The sequence below is a fragment of the Chrysochloris asiatica genome, unplaced genomic scaffold (genome assembly GCF_000296735.1).
Source record: "Chrysochloris asiatica unplaced genomic scaffold, ChrAsi1.0 scaffold00010, whole genome shotgun sequence".
NCBI lineage: Eukaryota > Metazoa > Chordata > Mammalia > Afrosoricida > Chrysochloridae > Chrysochloris > Chrysochloris asiatica.
The window spans coordinates 27,758,974-27,782,084 of NW_006408528.1; the positions used below are offsets into that span (position 1 = coordinate 27,758,974).

Below are 23,111 nucleotides of genomic sequence, written 5' to 3' on the forward strand. Positions count from 1 at the left end.
GCTGCCAATTACAAGATTTTCAGTGACTTATCATTCAGAATTGATCTGTGTCTCCTTCCTTCCTAGTGTGTCTTCATCTGGAAGTTCCTCTGAAACCTGTCCACCATGGGTGACACTGCTCGTATTTAAAATACCAGTGGCATAGCTTCAAGCATCACAGCAACACATAAGCCGCCACAGTGTGACAAACTGACAGATGAGTGTTGGATTTTGCCCACAAAATCCTTCAGTATAGCAACTGCTGCTTGAATTTTTTCATTCAGCTCCTTTCACTTGAGAATTGCTGAGTGTGTTCTTCTCTCTTTGATTTTCTAAGTTCAGGTCTTTGCACAATTCATTATAATGCTTTTCATTTTCTTCTTGAGCTACCCTTTGAAATTTGCTATTCAGTTCCTCCATTTGCTTTAGCTTTTCTGTGTTAAAGAGCAAGTTTCAGAGTCCTTTCTGATATCCATTTTAGTTTTCCTGTCTTTTTAATGATCTTCTACTTTATTCCTGTGTGATGTTCTTAATGTCATCCCACAACTCTTCTGGTTTTCAGTTATTAGTGTCTAATGCATCCACTCTGTTATTGAGATAATTTCTAAATTCAGGTGGGATGTATTTAAGGTTATATTTAGACTCTTGTGAACTTGTTTTAATATAGAAATGAACAAATGTGAACTCCTCCACTCTGTAAAGAGTCAATTTAGTGATGGCTATGAACAAATTTATATTAATTTACTGATCTTTCATTGATGTATATAGCAAAAAATAAATTTGAATAACTTTCCCAGATGAAGATGCATTTTTGAGCAATAAAGGTCTTTAAACATGATTTTCTTAGCATTAAATTAAATATATTTTTTAAAATGTGTTCTTGTAAATAAAAAAATCTTAAAGGAAATTTGTCCTTAAAGTCTTTAAAAATACACTAAAACAGCCATAATTGTGTTAAAGCCTATCTATGTAATATATATGTATATATATATACATATGTGTGTGTGTGTGTGCGTGTGTGCATGTGTGCATGTATATATACAAACAAAACTTTTAAACTCATATTTTATAGGTTGAAATGATTATTTGATAAATATTACATAGTATATTTAGAAAATCTTACAAATAAAATTTATAAGTGTGGAAAAGTAAATGTTCAGCTTTTTAAGGGAAACTCCACTTTCATTTTTAAAGGTGTGTTGCTATGTCTAGTCTCTTTTCTTTTTCTTCTCTTCTCTCCTCCCAACTTCCACATGTCTTTCTCTCTCATTCCCTCCTTTACTTGATTTCTTTCTTTTCCTTTGGGACCTTTGAATCTCTTTCCGTTCTTTCTGTTTTATTTTCTGTCTTTTAGTTTGATTTACTACCAAGTGCTGTGTTATAAATTCAGCTAGAGTTGGTTAATCAGGAACATGTTATTTCCCCTGGGTCTCCCAGGATTGTACACTCTCCTCGATGTTTCTAATGAAGAGGAAAGTCATTGTGATGGATACAGTACTCTTTTCCATTTATCTTATTGTCTGTCCATTCACTACAAAGACTTATTATTTTGTGAAATCTTAAGAGTGAATATAGAGAACAAAGTTCAGCTGGGGTAGAAATTAGAACAATTTTATCATGAATCCTGACAGATACATTTTCTTTATATGGAAAATATAAGCACTATTCTTGAATTCATCCAAAATGATTCCCATGGGCTTTCTGAATTACGTAGTAAGAATAACCTTATTTGGAGAGTTAGGAATAAGGTTTAAATTTCAGTCTTGGCATTAACATAAAATAAGGTGTAACATTTATTGATTAGCTTCAAATGTCCTAAAGGAATGGGAATTTTAGTGTTAAGAAGAAAATTGACTCTTTTTCATAGCACCGCAGAGTCTGTCGGCTGCTACTCCGTGAAGTTGAACATGTCCTTCCCAGCCACTGGCTGCCAGAAATTCACATGAAGTGGATGATGAATGCAAACTTGGTAACTTTTCTGAGACGCTATTGGCCACAGAGGTTGAGGCTGACTCGCTGGGTGATGAGTGGAATTGTTGTGTTGTCTGCATCAGTGGTGGGAATGACAAAGAATGTTTCCCCATTAAGCAGGATGTCTTGACCCATGGCTGTGTCTGCCTGCTTCTGAGTAAGGAGTATTCTTGTTACAGACCAAGTAGAAATGGAGAAAAACAGCACACATCTCTCCGAGGTTGCACTGTGCATGCCAATCTGAGTGTTCTCAACTTTGTTATTGTAAAAAAAGGAGAGAAAGATATCCCAGAACTGACAGATACAATTGTGCAACATCACCTGGGGCCCAAACAGGCTCTCAGGATCTGCAAACTTTTCAGGTTTTCTGAAGAAGATGATGTTGTGAGAAAGCCACTAACAAAGAAGGCAAGAAACCCAGGACCAAAGCGCCCAAGATCCAGCGTCTTGTAACTCCGTGTGTCCTGCAACACAAACATTGTTGTATTGCTGCGACAAAATAGTGCACTTAGAAAAATAAGGAGCATGCCACAGAATATGCCAAGCTTTTGGCCAAGAGAATGAAGGACACCAAAGAAAAATGCCAGGAACAGATTGCCAAGAGATGGAGACTGTTCTATCTGAGAGCTTCTACCTCTAAACCTGTGTCCAGTCAAAAATAAAATAATTTTCTATGTATGACAAATGAATATGCTCATCTTAAAAAGTACATAATTAAAATTTGAATACTGCACTGTTGAGAAAAAGACCAGGAAAGGTATGCTGAGGAAGTTGTCCATCATGGCAGTGTACCTGTTCATTCCTTGAAGGTAGCAAAGGCTGTCTTAGGAGATTTTCATTTTGAAACCTTACTACATCCCCTGAAGCACTGATCTTGCCCCTTCAAACTTCTTTGTTCTCTAAACTCAAAGAAGATTTCAAAGGAACACTATTGGAGTCCCTTGAGGATGCCAAAGCTGTCATTCTGACTTACTATAAATCGAAGATAGCAGAATTATTCAAGGAAGGGTTACAAATATGAGGACACTGCCTTCAGAAAATATATACACCTAGCTGGAGGATATGAGAGACTGTAGTTTCACATTTTGAATTTTTGTTTAATAATGTTTCCATGATTTTATAACAATGCTTTTGACTTAACCTTGTATTACTTAACCTTGTATTAACGTATTTCCATAAAACTTGTATCGAACCCTGGTGTGGTGCTATAGGATAAGTACTGGACCAAAAGGTCAGTTTGAATCTCAATGTTGGTGGTTCAAACTCTACAACTGCTCCTTGGAAACCCTATTAGAGTGCTGAGTCAGAACCAATTCAGTGGCACTTAACAACAACAATAAACATTCATAAATTTTCTTAATCAACATCACCTATTTTGCTCTTAATTGCTGATTATTGCTTTTTGCTTAATATCAAGGTGAAGATAAAATTTCCACCTAGCCCTCTATGTACATATATTTTTAATTCACCTTTTTCATTCTAGTTAATATTAGGATAAAAACAAGCAAAAATAGGGGGGTTAGAGGCCATTGGACTATGTCAGTTGCATTGTGATTGTTATTGTTTTTAAGTGCTCCTCATGTTGTTGTTGTTGTCAGGTGCCATCGAGTCAGAACCGACTCATAGTGCTACTCATAGTGACCCTGTGTATGAGTTTCTGAGAAACAGCTGGTTGGTTTGAACTGCTGACCTTTCGGTTTGCAGTTGTGTTTTAAGTATTCTATTGTGAGTCCTGGAGTCCTGGTGTGGCACTGTGGGCTAATGCATCAGACTGCAAAGTCATTTGAATTGCAAGGTCGGTAGTTCAAGCTCACCAGCTGCTCCTTGGAAACCCTATACAGGGTGCTAGGGGTTGGAGTTGACTCAACAGCACTTAACAACAACAACAACAACATTGTAAGTCCTGGTGTGGCACTGTAGGTTATGCACTGGACTGCTAATGGCAAGACTGGCAGTTCAAATCCAACAGTTGATAATATGGAAATCCTATGTAAGGTTGCTATATCAAACAGTGTTTCTCTGCTATTCATGTTATCAGTGACTAAATATTTGGAAGTACTTCGTCATTCCTTCTTCGTAGTCTGTCTTCATCTGGAAGCTCATCTGAAACCTGTCCACCATGGGTGACCCTGCTGGAATTTAAAATACCAGTGGCATAGCTTACAGAATCACAGCAACTCACAAGCCACCACAGTATGACAAACTGACAGACCAGAAAGATGTTTACTTGTGCTTTATTGACTGCACGAAGGCTTTCGATTGTGTGGATCATGACAAACTATGGACAACATTGCAAAGTATGAGGATTCCTGAACACTTAATTGTGTTCATGAGGAATCTGTACGTGGACTAGTTGTTCGAACAGAACATGAGAACACTGAATGGTTTAAAATTTAGAAAGATGTGCGACAAGGTTGTGTTCTTTCACCATACGTATTCAACCTGTATGCTGAGCAAATAATCCAAGAAGCTGTTATGTGAAGAAAAACTGGCATCAGGATTGGAGGAAGACTTAATAACGATCTGTGATATGCAGATGATACAACCTTCTTGCTGAAAGTGAAGAGGACTTAAAATATTTACTGATGAAGATCAAAGATCACAGCCTTAGATATGGATTGCCTCTCAATGTCAAGAAAACAAAAATCCTCACAACTGGACCAATAAACAACCTTTTTATCAATGGAGAAAAGATTGAAGTTGTCAAGGACTTAATTCTTCTTGGATCAACTATCAACACTCACGGAAGCTGCAGTCAAGAAATCAAATGACATATTGCATTAGGCAAATCTGCTGCACAAGACTTTTTTAAAGTGTTAAGAGCAAAGATGACAGCTTGAGGACTAAGGTGTGCCTGACCCAAGCCAGGGTATTTCCAATAACCTCATATGCATGTGAAAGCTAGACAGTGAATAAGGAAGACCGTAGAAGAATGGATGCTTTAGAGTTATGGTATTGGAGGAGAATATTAAAAGTGCCATGGGCTGCCAAAAGAACCAACAGATCTGTGTTGGAAGAAGTGCAGTCAGAGTGCTCCTTGGAGGCCAGGATGGCCAAACTTCGTCTCTCATACTTTGGACATATTGGCAGGAGGGACCGATTGCTGAAGAAGGATATCATGTTTGGTAAGGTGGAGGGTCAGAGAAAAAGAGGAATTGGCAGAGAGATGGATTGGCAAAGTGGCAGCATCCATGGGCTCTTTGTGGGGCAACCATTGTGAGATTAGCCCAGGACTGGGCAGTGTTTCATTCTGTTGTGCATAGGGTTGTATGAGTTGGACCAACTTGATGGCACCTAACAACAACAACACCATATAGGGTTGCTATGAGTCAGAGCCAACAACAACAATCCATAAGCAATCAGATGACAATGCTTATGTTAATGACACTTCCTGTAAATAGTAGGTGTTGTAGTTATGTGCTATTGAGTCAATTCCAACTGATAGCAATCCTGTTATAGAGTTTATGAGGAGTGGCTACTGGGTTTGAATCACCAAGTTTGCGGTTACTTGTCCATTGCTTACCCTATAGCATCACAGCAGGACTCTGTACCAAACACTAAGTGATAATACTTGTAAAATCGAAACAATGCAGAAATGCAATTTTAAAAAGCAAGCCCTGTTTTAAATGTTGTTTAATAACTCATAATATAAATATATCATAATTACTGTTAAACTCAGAAAAAAGTTTATTGCAATATTGCTCCAAAATGATAAGGTTGCTAGTAAGCTAGTGATCACTGTTCAAAGAAAGCTATTTGGAAGAACTAGCGTGTTAATTTTTGATGATGATTGTTTAAGGCATGCCTCTATTAAATAGTAAAATGGAATATTTATCCTGCAGTTTAGATCTGATAATGGTGTTTATTACCTGTTTAATTGGAGAAATATCCTCAGTTAAAGATCCATTTATATGATGTTCAAAGAGAACTTCAGTGCCTTTGAGGCTACTACTTCTCTGATGTAATCAGGAGACCTGAAGCATTCCCCAGAACTTTGGAAAAATACACCAGGAATAGTTGAAAAGACAGTTTTGTGGATAATGATGCAGCGATGGGCTTTTTGTTTTAGGTTATTACTATGGGCAACCTAAACAGGTCTCATGAATTCTAATGGATTGCATGGATTCAACTCCTTTGTATTTTCTGGATAGTGATAAGGGAGTTAATTTAGCCTTTCCTGTACTGTAGGAACATTTTGCAAGAGAATATATGGGTTGTCAGGTCTGTGGGAGGCTGCTGAGTCACATATGATTCACAGATCTAGCTTCAGAAATCTTTATACTTTAATGTTACAATACAGGGCGGTCCATTTTAAAACTGCTTATTGAAATCCACCTTGGGATCTTCACTAAACAGAGCACTAGTGACAATGACAGAAAAATTAATAATGAAAAAAAAAAAAAAAAAAGAAGCCTTCGACAATTCATTGGGAATGCTGATGTTTAATTTATGTTACTGGCTATTTCATGATCCTTTCATATTTCATAAGGGTGATTAGGTACATGACTGTGCCATTTTACAGCAGGAACCTCAAGCTGAGGTGTCATCCTTCCTGTCACGAGGGTTTCTTCAGTGCTTCCAACTTTACCTAAAATGACTGTGATCCAGTTTCTAAGGTTTTGGTTGTATTAAAATTGCAGAGCTAAAAGAACTCCCTTTTTCAAATGAAACAGATACAAATAAAAATACAAATGAAACTTTCTATGAGAAGATCCATCACTTGTGTTTTCAAGTATTTATTTGATCTTTTATATGAATAATCTAAATTCATACAGCTACCATGTCATTTATATCCTGGTAGATGAATAAAAATATACTTAAAGCTTTATTGTGATTTTTAAATTTTGTTTTTGTCAGCAATTGTGAATCATCTGCTATTAAGAATTCATTTTGAATACAAAAATAAGGTTTTTAGTTTGTGTTTAAAAATACCTTTGATTTGTTCAGTCTGTGTGCTGAGAAATAATCTAAGAAGTGGAATTATAATGTAGAAAAACATGGTATCAGGATTGGGGGAAGACTATTAACAACCTGTTATATGCAGACGATACAAACTTGCTTGTTGAAAGCAAACAGGACTTAAAGTACTTATTGATGAAGATCAAAGATCACAGCCTTTGGTATGGATTTCATCTCAATGTGAAGAAAACAAAAATCCTTACCACTAGGTCTATAAACAACATCCATATAAATGGAGAAAAGATTGAAGGCCTAAAAGACTAATTTTAGCTCAGATCAACTAGCAACACTCCTGGAAGCAGCAGTCAAGAAATCAAATGATGTATTGTGGGCCAATCTGCTTCACAAGACCTCATTAAAGTATTGAAGAAGAAAGATGTCAGTTTGAAGGCTAAGGTGCACCTGATCTATGCCAGGGTATTTTCAATAACCTCATATGCCTGTGAAAGTTGGACAGTGAATAAGGAAGACCATAGAAGAATTGGTACATTTGAGTTGTACTGGAGGAGTATATTAAAATTACCATGGACTGCCAAAAGAGCAAGCCAGATTTGTGTTAGAAGAAGTACAGCCAGAATTCTCCTTGGCAGCCAGGATGGCCAGACTTTGTCTCTCATGCTTTGGGCATATTGCCAGGAGGTATCAGTCTCTGGAGAAGTATAGCATGTTTGGTAAAGTGGAGGGTCAGTGAAAAAGAAGAAGATCTCCAAGGAGATGGATTGGCACAATGGCAGCAGCAGTGGGTTCAGGCTTAGCAAAGATTTTGAGGTTGGCATTAGATGGGGCAGTGCTTCGTTCTGTTGTGAGTCGGTGCTGACTTGATAACACCTAACAGCAACAACATATTACTAAATGTACATGAATTATATCCTTCTTTAAAAAAAATTGTTTTAATTCATTGTGTATTACACAGACATGTCTGTTGCATTAGCTAATGTTATCTTAATAATATATTTTTTCTATTCAATGCCTTAATTTTACCTACTTTTCACACATAACATAATTTTAAAATATTTTAATGCAAACAGTAAATATTACATAATTAGATGATTTTCAAAGAAATTTTTTTGGTCAAAGTGATCAAGGAACTTAAAATGATTGCTATTTCCCATATTACTTTGACATGTTTATAAACCTTTCACCATTAAATTCATGCTTTAATTAAATGAATAATAATGCTAAACATTTTATAATTTTTTGCCATTTGATGAAAATAAAGTGATTTTTTAAGCAGAGTTCTCATTTTGCATTTCACTGGGTGAAGAGGGGAAAAATAGCTTCTTAATCAACAGTTTTGTTTGTATTCTGCAGGTCAGGGGAGGGGCCTTCCATTTGGATTTCTCATTGTACTCAGATGGGGGCGTGGAGCACATGGTTTATACCTGCTCCACTCAGGCAATGAGGGTCAACGAGAACACATGTCTATGGGGCAGAAAAGGTTGAAAACAATGAAATTGCAGAATATTTTCTTAGTTGGAAAGCTATTTGCCATTTCATGTGTGAAGGGTTTATTTCTATTTCTTGAAAATCCTGTGCTGAAGAATAAACAAACATGTTAGAGGTTGACCAATCTTGCAATGTTGTTCTTTAATAGTTTTTAGAGTTATTGTCTTTCTAATTTACAGTTTAATATATTTGCTTTGACAGCCTTTTGATCATTAAATAAACTCTGCCCTGTAACAGCTGTCAGACAAATTATACACTATAGGCTATATTTAAAAGAAGTGCCACATATGGCAATTTGGGCCTGACTTTTATATCCAGGCATTTATATGGTGGTCTGTCTGAACCTGCATTACGAAAACAATGGAGACGAACTGAAACAGATGCCTTTAAGTCATATTTTCCATTTATATCTGAAGGATTTAATGTTGGTTTTAGAATATCTTATATTTAGAAACACATCAGGTCTGACTCTACATGTAACCTGCTACTTAATGTCAAATCTGAGTGCATGCTGTGAATAATAGGCAATTCCATTGCTGTGTAGCTCAATGTGTAACATTGAAGGTGTCATGTTATGTTAAGGAAAGCAGTAAATTCTGATTGTGTGTAAAATAAATAGTGTTTGTCTAATTTGATAAACTGGAAGAAAACATAAAAGTTGTATTTGAGGACAGATTTTAGTTTTTAAGTAAATTAATCATGTTCACATTTCCATAAAGCTATTTTAAGAAAGAGAATATCTGGTTTTCTCAGTAATTTGAGTCCTTAGTTTCTAACGTTAACTCACCTTTCACCTTTCCTTTAAATAAGACTTCTGTAAATGTCATTTTGTTTGTTTACATCTGTGAAGCAGATTTAGAAACCAGGGTTATTTGTAATTAAGATGCTATTTGTAATTTGTGATGAGTGGATTTCCTTCCCCTGCCTCTACTGTTGAGTTGATTCTGTCTCAGAGCAGGACCCTACAGGAGAGGGTAGAACTGCCCCATAGGGTTTCCAAGGTTGTAAATCTTTATGGAAGCAGATGGCCATATCTGTCTCTCATTGGTAGGTTTGAAATGCTGACCTTCTGGTCAAGAGCTAAGTGCTAACCACTGTGAGAATGGAGCCCTTGAAAGCACTAGTATCCAATAGTTTTAATGATGAGAATCAAGCCATGCTTGCATTGTGATTTCAACATTTACTAGGACAGTGTGCTCTATTGGGTTCTGAGGCCACATTGCTGAGCTCTGTCACTTATTAACTTTGTGAACCTAGGCCAATGACTTAACCCTCCTATGTCTCAGTTTCCTTGTATGTAAAATGGCACTATTAACATTATCTACCTCATTATATTTTTGTGAGAAATACATTTATTCACAGTATGCATTTAGAATAGCTCATGGTACTTAGGTGTTCAATAGATATGACCTATAATGTATTAAGCACCTATTATATGTCTGTAACTGTGCTCAGAAGGAGTCCTGGTATGGTGCTGAAGGGTAAAGCACTGGACTGCAAAGTCAGTTTGAACTGCAAGGTTGGTGGTTCAAACTCACCAGCCGCTCCTTGGAAAACTTATACAGGTTCCCTATGAGTTGGAACCCACTTGACGGCACTTACCAACAACAACTGTACTTAGAATATTGACTGTATGTATTTATGGCCCATCTGCTTAAGACCATTAAATATTTCTGGGGAAGTTAGACTGACATTGGATAGTATATAAACATGGGTGGTGTTTTCCAGTACAGACTATATGAACCATAGTAATTTAGAGAAGATAAAGATTTATGAGAGTTTGAGAACTCTGATTGCCCATAAAAAGAAGGACCTGAAGCTTGAAAGATGATTTTGGAGCTGAAAATGTCATTTCAGGTTAGTAGAAAGCATGATTAAAGAACACGACCAAGCTGACATGTTTGCGAAACAGTTGCAATGGCTTGACTGATTCCTGTGGAGATAAAGATTGGCCGTCTATGCCAGAATCCAAATATAATAAGCATTTGAATAATTTACAGTGTTTTAAATATTTTTAATGTTCAACTAATAATTTAGAGAAAAAAAGGAAATGAGAACATTTTTATTATGACATTAAATAATATTTGCATGCTCGAATTAGATGAAAATAAATTTTTGAACAATCTGCAGTGACTGAGAAAAATTATAAACAATGAAAGGGGAGATCTTCAATAAAATGAATGGAGGCTTTATAATGAGCAATTCAAAATTCAGCTCATTTTGTTCATAGAAACACCAGCAGCAGATTGTGTGGCCATGTGGGACACCTCAATTGGCACCAGGCGACAGAGGGACTATGCTGCTGGATGTTGTAACTAACTGTGATGTGGAAGGATAAAAAACAAAGCTCTCAGGACCTCAGGGGAGCAAGTCCCTTGTATGAAATCCCTTCCCCCACTAGCTAATCCATGGAACTACATTAATATCAACCCTAAAGGGGATTGCTCATTTGTTGCCTTGGAAGCTGGAAACAAATTGCTGCAGCTGAGGCAGAAAATATTAACTAAATAAAGAAACAATAGAAGAATACTTAGATAAAACAAAAATTAGTCCAAGATAGTATAAAAAGTAGATCTCACGTAGAAGCTTTGGTGAACTATAGCAGTGTTTATGTACAAAATGGATTAACATGTTTCTCCAATGCACACACAAGCAAAAGGCCATAAAAAAATATAGGCAGTGAAACAAGAATAGTTTAAAAATCAAAACATTTCAGTGATAAAATCAATCCCTCCCCATCTCTCAAGTTCTTTACCTTTCCACCAGATTAGCATGGTCACATTTCTTTCTATATTTCTTATAGAATTACTGTAGACAAAAATGGAATTCAAAAGCATTTCACAAGTCTAAACAGCTTTCTAAAAACAGAGCAGCAGTGTTATCGAAAATGGTTTAAATTGAGAATAATTTCAAGAACTAACAACCCTGGCATAACACCCATTTCACAAACTATCCTCTGATTTAGTGCAGATACCTAGTACTAGACTCTTTCAGTCTCTCTCTCTCACTCTCACCCAAGCATTTTATTATGTAGTTATCAATGCTAAAGAAACATGTGTTTAGTGAAATTGCATGTCGAGATTATTGCATGTCTAGTAAGCTTTGGCTTACTTATGTTATTTTTACTCAACTACAAGAACACTGAGGGTGGTTTATGATACAACAAAAATAGGAGCAGCTTGGCATTGTGAGGATATATATAGCAAGTAGAACACTTGACTTTAGAAATATATGATCTTATTTCTTCAAATTCATGAACAAGCTGTTTATATATCAACATAAATGAAATAGGCAATTTGTTAAATCTTTTGATATTCTTATTTTTCCCCATGTCCACAGGGCATAACTATGTCTCATTCCCTGAATTAAAATAAGATAATTTCTTCAAAATAGTGGCATATGCAGACAATTGCCTTAGGACAAGGGATCCAAAGAGTAAAGAATTTCCTCCTCCTGGTTCTACTACTCCACCTTTAAATCCTTTATTGTAAAAAGTTTTCTTCTTTTCCCTCTTCTCTTTTGTATATCTCCCTTTCTCTTTCTCTCTCTCTCTCTTAAATTCTCTCTCTTATATTCTTTTAAATATAGCCTTAGTGATAAGAAGTTCTTTATTTCTTCTGTTAAATATGCTGTTGTAGTTGTTAAATGCCATTAAGTCAGTTCAAACTCATAGCAACCCTGTATAGGATTTCCAAGGAGTGGCTGGTGAACTTGAACTGCCGAACTTGTAGTTCAAATCAATCTTGTGGTCCAGCACATTAACCCACAGTGCCACACCAGGACTCCTTCCTCTTTTAAATATAGACTTAATGGTATGGAGTTCTGTCTGCTAAGCAAAAGGTTGGCAGCTTGAATTTACCTAGCAGCTCTGCAGAATACAGACCTGGTAACCCCTTTCCATAAAGATGACAGAGTAGAAGACCCTAGGGAACACTTCACTTTCACATGAGATTGCTGTCAGTCACAATCAACTCAACAGCATCTAACAACAAATCTCTATAAAAATTATTAATAGAATAAGTAGAGAAGATTGTGAATGAAACATGCCTGTTTAAAAACAACAATAAATGTTTCAAACTCATTGTTCTCTTTACTTACCCACATCAAATATAGGAAGGAAGGGGAGGGTTGGATAGGACCTATTATAGTTATGACAATTCTTAGCTATCACTTTAGCTCTGTTGTTCTAATCAGTAAAGAAGCAAATTCTCTCCTTAGTATTTAAAACAATTATATAGATAACTGTGTAGGTTTGACACTTTGCACTCAACTGTTGCACTTTACAAAAGATTAAGCAGTATAATTTGTGCTTCTATCAGATGGTTTTCAAATGCAGGCAAAATGAAATGGATTACTCTCTTCTCTTTACTCTGAAATGAAGATATATTTTTTGAAATAAGCAATTTTCTTTTGAAGGAATGACAGGCAAATTTAAAAGGCCCCAAATTAATTTAATACCATCCGTTCTCTTGAAGTTAGTTAAGATTTGAATATTTATGCTAGGTTGCTTTTAGAATTTGGATTATCTCTGTGCAATCAAGTGAAATAGAAAATGTAAGAAATCATCCCAATTCAGAAAATATCGGTGTCAAATTTTAGTAAGTTGGTCTTTTGGAATTTAACTATGCTGATAAGTGAGGAGAGAGAGTGTATTAAATTTGTTTTTTGAAAATCTGCTAATTAAACAAAAGTGCTTTTAAAAGATGTTTTGGTCCATCAGTCTTTTTCATGATGTGCTTATGGGGAGTAAACTTTATTGATGAAAGAGACCTTTGCTTATTTCGTAGACATTGATAACCTCATTCTGTGCTTGAAACACAGAGTGCCTATGTGTTTTAGGAAAGGCAGATGGCACCTCATATCTATAAAAAATAATCCATGCTCTTGTAAAGTGATCTTGACAGTTTGTCAGTGGGACAGAGAAGTCTGGACTGCTCCTGAATTGCTTTTCAGTTAAAATAGGTTTCCCTCAATGAACACTGGCAGTGACGGTGAATCAGGTGTCACGTTAGGATTCACATTTTAGATCAGTTTAGCATAAATCAGAATTCAATCATGAGTTAAGTTCATTTCTTTACATATCTATTCTTTGTCTCTCAAGTTTCTTAGCTGAAGGGATATATAACTTTTTTTTTACTATTTGTCAATGTTGACAGTTTAAGAAGAGATGACTCATTTTCTATGGGTACTTGGGATTGTTCAGTAAGTGCTTAGAAAAATGATATACTGTAGTTTGATTTTAATTAAAATGTGGTGTCAGTGGTCTTTACTACTATACATATTCTGCTGTAATTCATGGTTCTGAATCTAAATATTGGACAAAAATACATTTCTATAATATATAATATATGTTGTTGTTGTTAAGTGCTGTCGAGTCGATTCTGACCCTTAGCGACCCTGGATAGGGTTTCCATGGAGTGACTGGTGAGCTTGAACCACCGACCTTGCAATTCAAATGACTTTGTAGTCTGGTGCATTAACCCACAGTGCCACACCAGGACTCCAATATAATATATTGTTGTTGTTGTTATGTGCCGTGGAGTCGGTTCTGACTCTTAGCCACCCTGTACAGGGTTTCCAAGGCTGTAAATCTTTACGGGAGCAGAAAGCCTCATCTTTCTCTCACGGAACAGCTGGTAGTTTCGAACTGCTGAGCCTGAGGTTCGCAGCCCGATTCGTAACCACTATGCTACGACTGGTAACGTGGTGATTACAAATCGGGCGGCGAACCTTAAGGTCAGCGGTTCGAAACTACCAGCTACTCTGCGGGAGAAAGGTGAGGCTTTCTACTCCCGTAAGGATTTACACCCTCAGAAACCCTGTACAGGGCTGCTATGGGTCGGAACCAACTCGAAGGCACTTAACAACAACAACATGCTACAACTTTAAAAATGAGCCAAGAGAGGAAAGACTGTCAACCTCATGTAGAATCTTTAACTAAAGTCTAAAAATTGGTGGAAGAAGACTGTAGAATAATTACTAATGTGATAGCTATTGAAGTTGGGATCTCATTGGCATTTTAAGTTTAAGAGAAGATTTTGACTTCAACAAGTATTCAGTTTTATGGGTGTTAAAAGTGCTGCACTGTGATCTGCTAGCTCAAAGAACTGATCTTTCCATAAGTCGTTTTAGCACAATCAAAGCTAATGAAGACAATTTAATAGAACAAATCATAACCAGGCACGAATTTTGGATTTACGAATTTTATCCACAGAGCTTCTCAATCCACCAGCCACTCCTTGGCAACCCTATACAGGGTTGCTATGAATCAGAACTTATTTGAAGGTACTTAACAACAACGATATCCAGGGAGCAAGGACCAATAAAAAACAACAACAACAACAAAAAAACTGGCTTCTAGTATAGATTCTAAGGGAATTTAACTGCTGGGTCAGTTAAATTCAAGACAGAGATGCCACTTTAGATGGTGTTGTTGTTAAGTGATGCTGAGTCAATTCAGACTCACAGCGAGCCTGCGTAGGGTTTCCAAGGCTGTACATCTTTAAGGAAGCAGAAAGCCTCATCTTTCTCCCGCGGAGCGGCTGGTAGTTTCAAACCGCTGACCTTAAGGTTCGCAGCCCGATTCGTAACCACTACGCTACATCTTTAAGGAAGCAGAAAGCTTTCCTTTCTCCTGAGCAGCAAATGGTGGGCCCGGACCACGGATCTGATCATTAGCAGTCTAGTGGTTATCCTGCAAAACCACAGTACTCCTTCAGAAGGTTAAGTGACTATTTTTTGAGATTCTAAATGTTCCAAAGGGATCATCTTGATAAAATTTCTCAAAAGAAGTCAGAATAATAATTAGGGCTTATTATGAAGACATTTTAAGAAAGCTGAAACCTGAATTGGTAAGAAAGAGACCAAGAAATTTTCTCTGAGGAATTTTTTTTTGCACCACTACAATGCAACTGCTCATTCTTTGAGGACAGCAAGGATGTTTCTATGACAATTTCCTTAAGAAACCGTACCCCATTTACCCTTGCTAAAAAGATGGTGGCCACAGAGGGGGAGAAGGGCTGTGTGCTGATGACCAGGGGGCAGGCTTGCAGGGTATAAACCCTTTGGTTGGTTGATGATGCATAGAGGGGATTGTAACCATGGCAATCAAGCGATATATGATAGGATGAATGTAAAGCTAATGTTCTCCCATGTAAACTGTCACATAATTCACAATGAAACATTAAAAACAACAACAACAACAAAAAAGCTGCTGGTAAATGCCCAAAGTGGCTGCCTTCCCAAAGGCTTTCAAATTTATTCACTCCATAGACTGTAAAGTCCATCACTCTGTCTTGTGCTCTGGCTCTTGGTTCTGTTGCTGCTGTTTCTCTACCACTCCTCTGCTGCTTTCTTGGTGTCTAAGTTTTCTCTCCCTGAATCAAGGAGTTTGAATATACAGGGATCTTGGGGTCCAAAGGACATTTTCCACTTCTGGTTCTTCTTTCTTGATGATAGTGAGATCTCCCTCTTGTTTCTGAGATGGTTTATTTTCTTCAGGATGGAAAAATTGACCAATCCCCTCATTAGGTTGTCAATTCTTTATAATCTCAATTAACGCTGTTAATAGTCACTTACAACTAAATCATATGATCTTATCTGCATCTTCTCCCACTTTGTCTTAATCCTTTAGATTGTATGTCTAAGCCTCACCATCATTCTAAAAAGCATTCTGGATGGACGTCTTCCAAGATAGATTTGTTTGTTCTTTTGGCTATCCATGGTACTTTCAGTATTTATTGCCAACACCATAATTCAAATGCATCGATTCATTTACAGTCTTTCTTATTCATGATCAACTCATGGTTGGGCAGGTGCACCTTTATTCTTAAAGTGACATCCTTGCTCTGTAACACTTCCAAGTGTTTTCTTGCACCTCACTTAAATTCATGTTGTACATTTTTCACACTCAATTTTTTTTGCATGTGTGTTTCATTTAAATTATCTGAGAAATATATGATGACCTTAAAATACTGCTAGAATTATCAAAGGAAAGGAATACAGTGATAGTTAAATCTCCATGATACAAGCATCTGTTAAATTTAGAGTTTGTTTTCCTTTGTCAATCAGCATCTATGGTGGTGGTCTACTCAATGAGGGAAAACACTCTATAATAATTCTAAGAAATTGGATAAACATAATAGGAGATCTGGTGTGGCACTATGGGTTAAATCACTGGGCTGCAAGATTAGTTTGAACTACAAGGTTGGTGGTTCAAGCTTCACCAGTAGCTCCTTGGAAACCTTATACTGGGTTGTTATGAGTCGGAACCAACTTGACAGCACTTAAGAACAACTATAAGTGTACATATGATAAACATATACAGAGAAGTTCAGGTTAAGAAAAAATATATAACTCATTCTTCTTTCATTTTCACAAATGTTTTCATGTATTTAAGCTACAGTATAAGGACACATAAAAATATATGGAGGGATACTCATCATATTTTATTGATTTGAAAGGGAATAATTATGTGGTATTTGGTAACATTTGTAATGCCAGTAAAAAGTAAGATATAATACATAGATTTAGGCTTTTTTAAATGTAGTCATCCATAGGTCATATTTTAAGATGCCCATTGCTTTCATCTGATATATATATATATATATATATATATATATATATATATATATATATAGTGTGTGTGGTAAGTATATCCTATTTGGTAAGGTGGTGGGTCAGAGAAAAAGAGAAAGACCCCCAACGAGATGGATTAGCCAAGTGGCAGGTTCGATGGACTCAAGCGTGGCAACAATAGTGAGGTTGGCCCAGGATCGGGCAGTGTTTTGTTTTGCTGTACATAAGGTTGCTATGAGTCGGGACCTACTCAATAGCACCTAACAACAACAACAACAAATATATTATATATATTTGATTTGAACTTAAATCCTTAGTCACAGTCTTGACACTCTGAACTAGGACTTTAAAAGTTAAGGTTTGATTCAATAGTTTCAAATTTGAGACTCTAGCTAAGGAAATAAAATACCGTTAAAATTTATGCACTAAGAAATTTGTTACAGAATATTTTGTGTTGTAAAAAGCTGAAGATATCCTAATTATCTCTGAAAACAAGAGAATGTTTATGTAATATGAGAACTAGATATAATGGAATATTATTGCCATTAAAAATAAATGCACATAAAATACTCTCAGAGGCATGAGAATAGATTTATTATATGGAATAAAAAGAAAACAAGATGTGAATTCTATATGCATTCAATTATTTGTTGGTGATGGTTATGTGCCATCAAATCAATTCCAACTCAGCAACAGAGTAGAGTTTCCGAGGCTGTAAATCTTTATGGGAGCAGAAAGCCTCATCATCGTTCTCCTGTGGAATGGCTGATGGATTCGAACAGCTGACCTTTCAGTTGGCAGCCCATCTTGTAACCCACCACGCCACCAGGTCTCCTTAATTATGTGATAGAACATTAAAATATCAGAAAAAAAACTACATCAAAATGTCAAGTGGCTATTCCTGAGTAGAGAAATTACAAGTAATTTTTTAAAACCTTATTTTATTCTCAGTATATTCAGAGGACTTTTAACCAGAAGTATGGTTTTTAGTTTAGAATGTTATATTTAATAACTAATTACAAAATTTAAGCAAAATTAAGGATATATTTACCTAGATAAGGTGTAAGAGCAATGCCATTTTTATCTTCTTGATTTGGGGATCTTTCAGCATCCTAGGAGGTTTTAGAGTCCTGCGGTTGCATGACAAGCAGTAGGCTGCTAATCATAGGATTAGCATCTCTAATCCACCAGCTGCTCCTTGGAAACCCTATATGGTGTTGCTATGAGTCAGCACTGACTGGACAGCACTTAACAACAAAGGAAGTTCTACACTAAAATTTGAATGCTTCTGTGTGGGATGTTTGACATAGTGGGATCTGGGAGAGGGGGAAGATTTAAGTGGGAATCCAATGATTTACCTACAGGATAGAATGCAAAAATCTCAATTTTTAATAGTGCGTTTATTTGTCAAAGATCTGACTGAACATTCTCTTTATTGATTCCGGCAGCATCAAATCATGGGTGGACAAGATGCAAGAGGACCTTGTTACACTGGCAAAAACAGCAAGTGGAGTCAATCAGCTTGTTGATGTGAGTAAAAACCAAAGACATGTGTTAATCTTTTTTGTAATTTGAATCTGATTCTATCTTATGTTGTTGCTAGGTGGCATTGAGTTGGTTCCGACTCATAGTGCTTACCTTATTCACAACAGAATGAAATACTGCCTGGTCCTTCACCATCCTCCCAACAGTTATGCTTGAGCCCACTGCTGTCACCATTCTGCCCCTCATTAGAGGGACTCCCGCTTTTTCACAGACCTGCCCCTGATCATGCATGATGTTATTCTCCAGGGACAGGTCTTTCCTGATAATATGTCCAAAGTATGAGAGATGAAATCTGGCCATCTTGGCTTCTAAGGAGCATTCTGGCTTTACTTCTTTCATCACAGATTTGTTTGTTCTTCTGGAAGTCTATGGTACTTTTAATAGTCTTCTCCAGTGCCATAACTCAAATGCATCAATTCTTCTGTGGTCTTCCTTACTCATTGTCCAACTTTCAAATGCATATGAGGTGACTGGAAATACAATGGTCTTCATACTAATTCGTTTCTTCTTGAACACTTTATAGAGATCCTGTTGCTTCCATGACTGTTGTTGGTCAAGCCAAGCAAAATGAAGGCTTTGACAACTTCAATCTTTTCTTCACTTATCAGGATGTTATTTATTGGTCCAATTGTAAGGATTTTTTTATTGCGGGGCAACCCATACCAAAGGTTGTGGTCTTTCATCTTCTCATATGAAACTGTACTTGCATAGTATGTTGTTGTTGTTGTGTGCCATGGAGTTGGTTCCGACTCATAGAGACCCTGTACAGGGTTTCCGAGGCTATAAATCTTTACAGGAGCAGAAAGCCTCATCTTTCTCCCGCGGAACAGCTGGTAGTTTCGAACTGCTGACCTTGTGGTTCACAGCCCAATTCATAACCACTACGCTATCAGTGCTCCTTTTGCATAGTATAGACAGGGTATGCATTACTGTCTATACTATGCAAGGACAAGGTATTATTTTACATGGGTATCTGGAAGAGAAGTATGGAGAAATACTCAGGACATGTCTAGGTATTGTGAACAAGGTGGCCATTCCTAACAATGAATGAAATGAAATACATTTTCTTTTTAAACTTTACAATTTGCATACAGCTCTTGCTTAGATGAATGCATGTGATATGCAGCCTTCCTCCAAATTCAAATTGGGACCTGATGTGGTGTTGTAAGATAAGCACTGGACTGCTAACCAAAAGATCGGTGGTTCAAACCAACTAGTCAGTCACTCCTCAGAAACCCTATATAGGGCCACTGTGAGTTGGAACTAAGTGGATGACCCTTAGCAAAAACAACATACTTATTACCACAGTGTTTCCATTCTTGATAATACATTTTAGAATATCTGATATAGTACTGACTTCAAATTCTGTGACAGATGTTTTAAATATCTTCAGTGGGAACACATCTTCATTCCTTGTGGGTAGATTTTATTTTTAAAAATAGTTGGAATTGTTTACAATCATGTCTGGAAACTACACTGAGTCATTATTAGATGGGTAAAAAAAGATTTTTGGTCTAGAAACAGTGTCACTATAAAAGGTGGGTTATTTTTTGATTTACAAAAGTAGGCTAAGAAAGTCACTCTAAAATTATTTTCGCAGAAGAAAGCATTATGGAAATATTTGTGTAGCATGTGAAAGCATTTACATGTATAGGTTCTTGAAGATTAATTGCAATGAAATGCCATTTGTTTAGAATTTCATTACTTCCATCCCAGAGAGAGCATTGGCTTTATACAGCCAGCACTGGACTGTGAACCACAAGGCCTACGGTTTGAGTTCACCAGCTACTATGCAGGAGAAAGATAAGGCTTTCTGCTCCCGCAAACATCTAAAAAGCCTCGGAAACCCTATATAGAGTCACTATAAGTCAAAATTATAACTCCACAACACTTAACAACAACAGTAACTTCCATCTCAATGACAATATTTTCAAATTATGGTCTTAATGATGCCATTACTATCCAAAAGCAATGTGATGATGGGTCAATGTGGTGAAATGATATGAAAAGTTATAAGTATGATGTTTCTGAATGTTTATCATATACAGGCATGATGTATGAATATTTTTGCAGGAGAAAATAGAATGTATGAATGTTGTTGCTGTTTAGTGCCTTGAGTTGGTTCTGACTCATAGCGACCCTGTATAGGGTTTCTGAGGAGCAGCTGATGGGCTTGGACTGCCTACCTTGTGGTTCTCAGTCCAGTGCTGATCCCACAGTGTGACATACACGTTCATAAACTCTTTTTAAGCATATACTTAAAAAAAAAACAATTATTCCAGAATTTTTTTTAATGTAACACATGTAGGTTTTGAATGGAAATTGTGTTTAATAAAACATTTTGTTATTCATTGCTGCCAAGTGGGTTCCAACTCATCACATTCCTGTATAGGGTTGCCGAGGCTTTAAATCTTTATGGGAACAGAAAGTCTCAGCCTTCTCCTGCAAAGCGACTGTTGGACTCAAATTGCTGACTTTGTGCTTAACTATCCAGTGCTTATCTGATTGAGCCACTGTGCTCCCAAACATACTTCATAAAGACTGTGAGGAGACTTCAAAAAGTTCATCGAAAAATTCTATTATTTTTCGATTCAGTTATTCCACAAAGTTTCTGAGGCATCATATATGTGTGTGTGTGTGTGTGTATACACACACACACGGGTAAGATGTGTGTGTTTCTAGACACTTTCTAGACAAACCGTAGGCCTTGTGTGTGTGTGTGGCCAACCAGGTCTCAACCTGGGTTCACAGGAGTCTATTGACCATTGTAGGGCTTAGCTCACAGCCTTATAGCTGTTTTTCCCTTTCTTCCCCTTGTCGGTGGCGAACGTGGTCACCCATCAGAAAGTGTATTCCCATTGAGGGGACCCGACCCCTTGCCTTGATGTCTCCTGTGAGGGCAACTTCCTTGTTCTTGTAGTCATTGGTCGGTCTGCACCAGCTGCTCTTTAGAAACCCTATACAGGGTTACTGTAAGTTGGAACTGACTTGATGGCACTTAACAACAACAACAATGAAGACTTCCAAGGATAAGGAAAGAGATGCAATCTTTTGTCTCTAAGACTTCTCACTTCAAATTTTACCTTAAGGGAATGTACAGATGGAAACCTATTGTAATGCAATCCTTGGCATATGCAATTATGAATCAGTGTATTAGCATATGCAAGTGGGTATAATAGCAACTGGACTTCTATGAAAGTTTGTGGAAGCTACAGAATATCTTCTTTACTAAGTTTCAATTACTCGATATTTAAGGGGGAAAAAAGAAATGAAATGAAATGAAGAATTCAAAATTCTGGTTGGAATTTATATGGTACTCTTTATTGGCAAATTGAGATTTAAAACAAAAATGATGTGCTTTTTCAGTATTTCTCCACGCTCAAAACCCACTTGCATCCCCCCCCATCCAAAAAAAAAAAAAAAAAAACCAGAGAGGAAAGAGAGAAACACTGTAAACTGATGATATATAGCGGGGATAATAATCAATGTAATGAAACAAGCTATATGAATGGTTGAATGTGAAGCTGATGATGTGCCCTGTAAACTTTCACTCAATGCAAAATAAAAACATTTAATTAAAAAAAAACAAAACAAAACAAAACAAAAAAACCCACTTGCATGTCTTATCCCATTGCTGTGTTCAGTACTAAATATGTAAAACTTACCCCATTGAAGCAGCACTCTGCAATAAATCATCAGCAAAAATCATCTCACTTTTAAAATTATTTTTCATATTCTTTTCTTTATGTACTATAAAATACAGATTACTAAAAACGGTGTGAATTTTAATGAATAAAAGAAGATGCCTTCTGAATTTGGGTAACACAATGGACTACAAAGGATCACAAAAAATCTCCACAATTTTCTGTTTATGAGAACCATAGCTAATTATACAGTCCTGTTGTGTTGCTGTGGTATAAAGCACTGGACCGCAAGTTCAGGTTGAACCATAAGGTTGATGGTTCAAACTCACCAGCCATTCCTTGGAAACCCTCTAGGGGGTCACTATGAGTTTGAACCAACTTGATGGCACTTAACAACAATAGTGACAGAAAAAAAAAATCAGATTTTAAAATTGTATGTTATTTAATCTTGAATGAAAGACAGAGAGAATGGATTTATTATTGGAAAACTGATTTCTGTATTATTGTTGTTGTTAGCTGCCATCAAGTCGGTAGACTACATTAAATCTCATTTTACCTAGATAAATTGATCTATATACATCATTCCTTCTAGGGATAATGGAAGCAAAGGACTTACATTTCTTTTGGGTATTCAGAACTCAAAACAGAACCTGGCCAAAGCCAGCCAGGGCTAAAAGTTAACTTTGAGCTGAAGTTGGGGGATTTGGAAGCAGTAAAAGGACCATTCTTTGAATAAATGGAGGGGATTTATCTGGTTCCTGGATTCAAATTTGCTATTGTGGCTAACCTTAGACCTTAAAGCCCAGAAGTCAATGAGGCAATGTATCTAAAACATATCTTTGCAATTTTATGAAAAGGTTAAAGCATCATAGAATATTAACCCTGTGAAGCTAGGTAAAGATTGTTTACTAAATTTAATACTTAAGTTGTTATAAAGGATTGAATTTGCCAAAGTTATATGCCTATTTCTATCAGGAGTCCTGGTGTGGT

General features: G+C 36.6%; 1 protein-coding gene across 1 annotated transcript in view; it reads left to right on the top strand.

Annotated features, from left to right (window-relative positions):
* Positions 1–23,111, top strand: part of CACNA2D1 (calcium channel, voltage-dependent, alpha 2/delta subunit 1) — a 560,165-nt gene that overhangs the window by 114,186 nt on the left and 422,868 nt on the right. Inside the window, exon 2 of the mRNA XM_006834341.1 lies at positions 18,381–18,462. Within this exon, the coding sequence (XP_006834404.1) occupies positions 18,381–18,462 (82 nt within the window). The remainder of the gene's footprint in view (positions 1–18,380; positions 18,463–23,111) is intronic.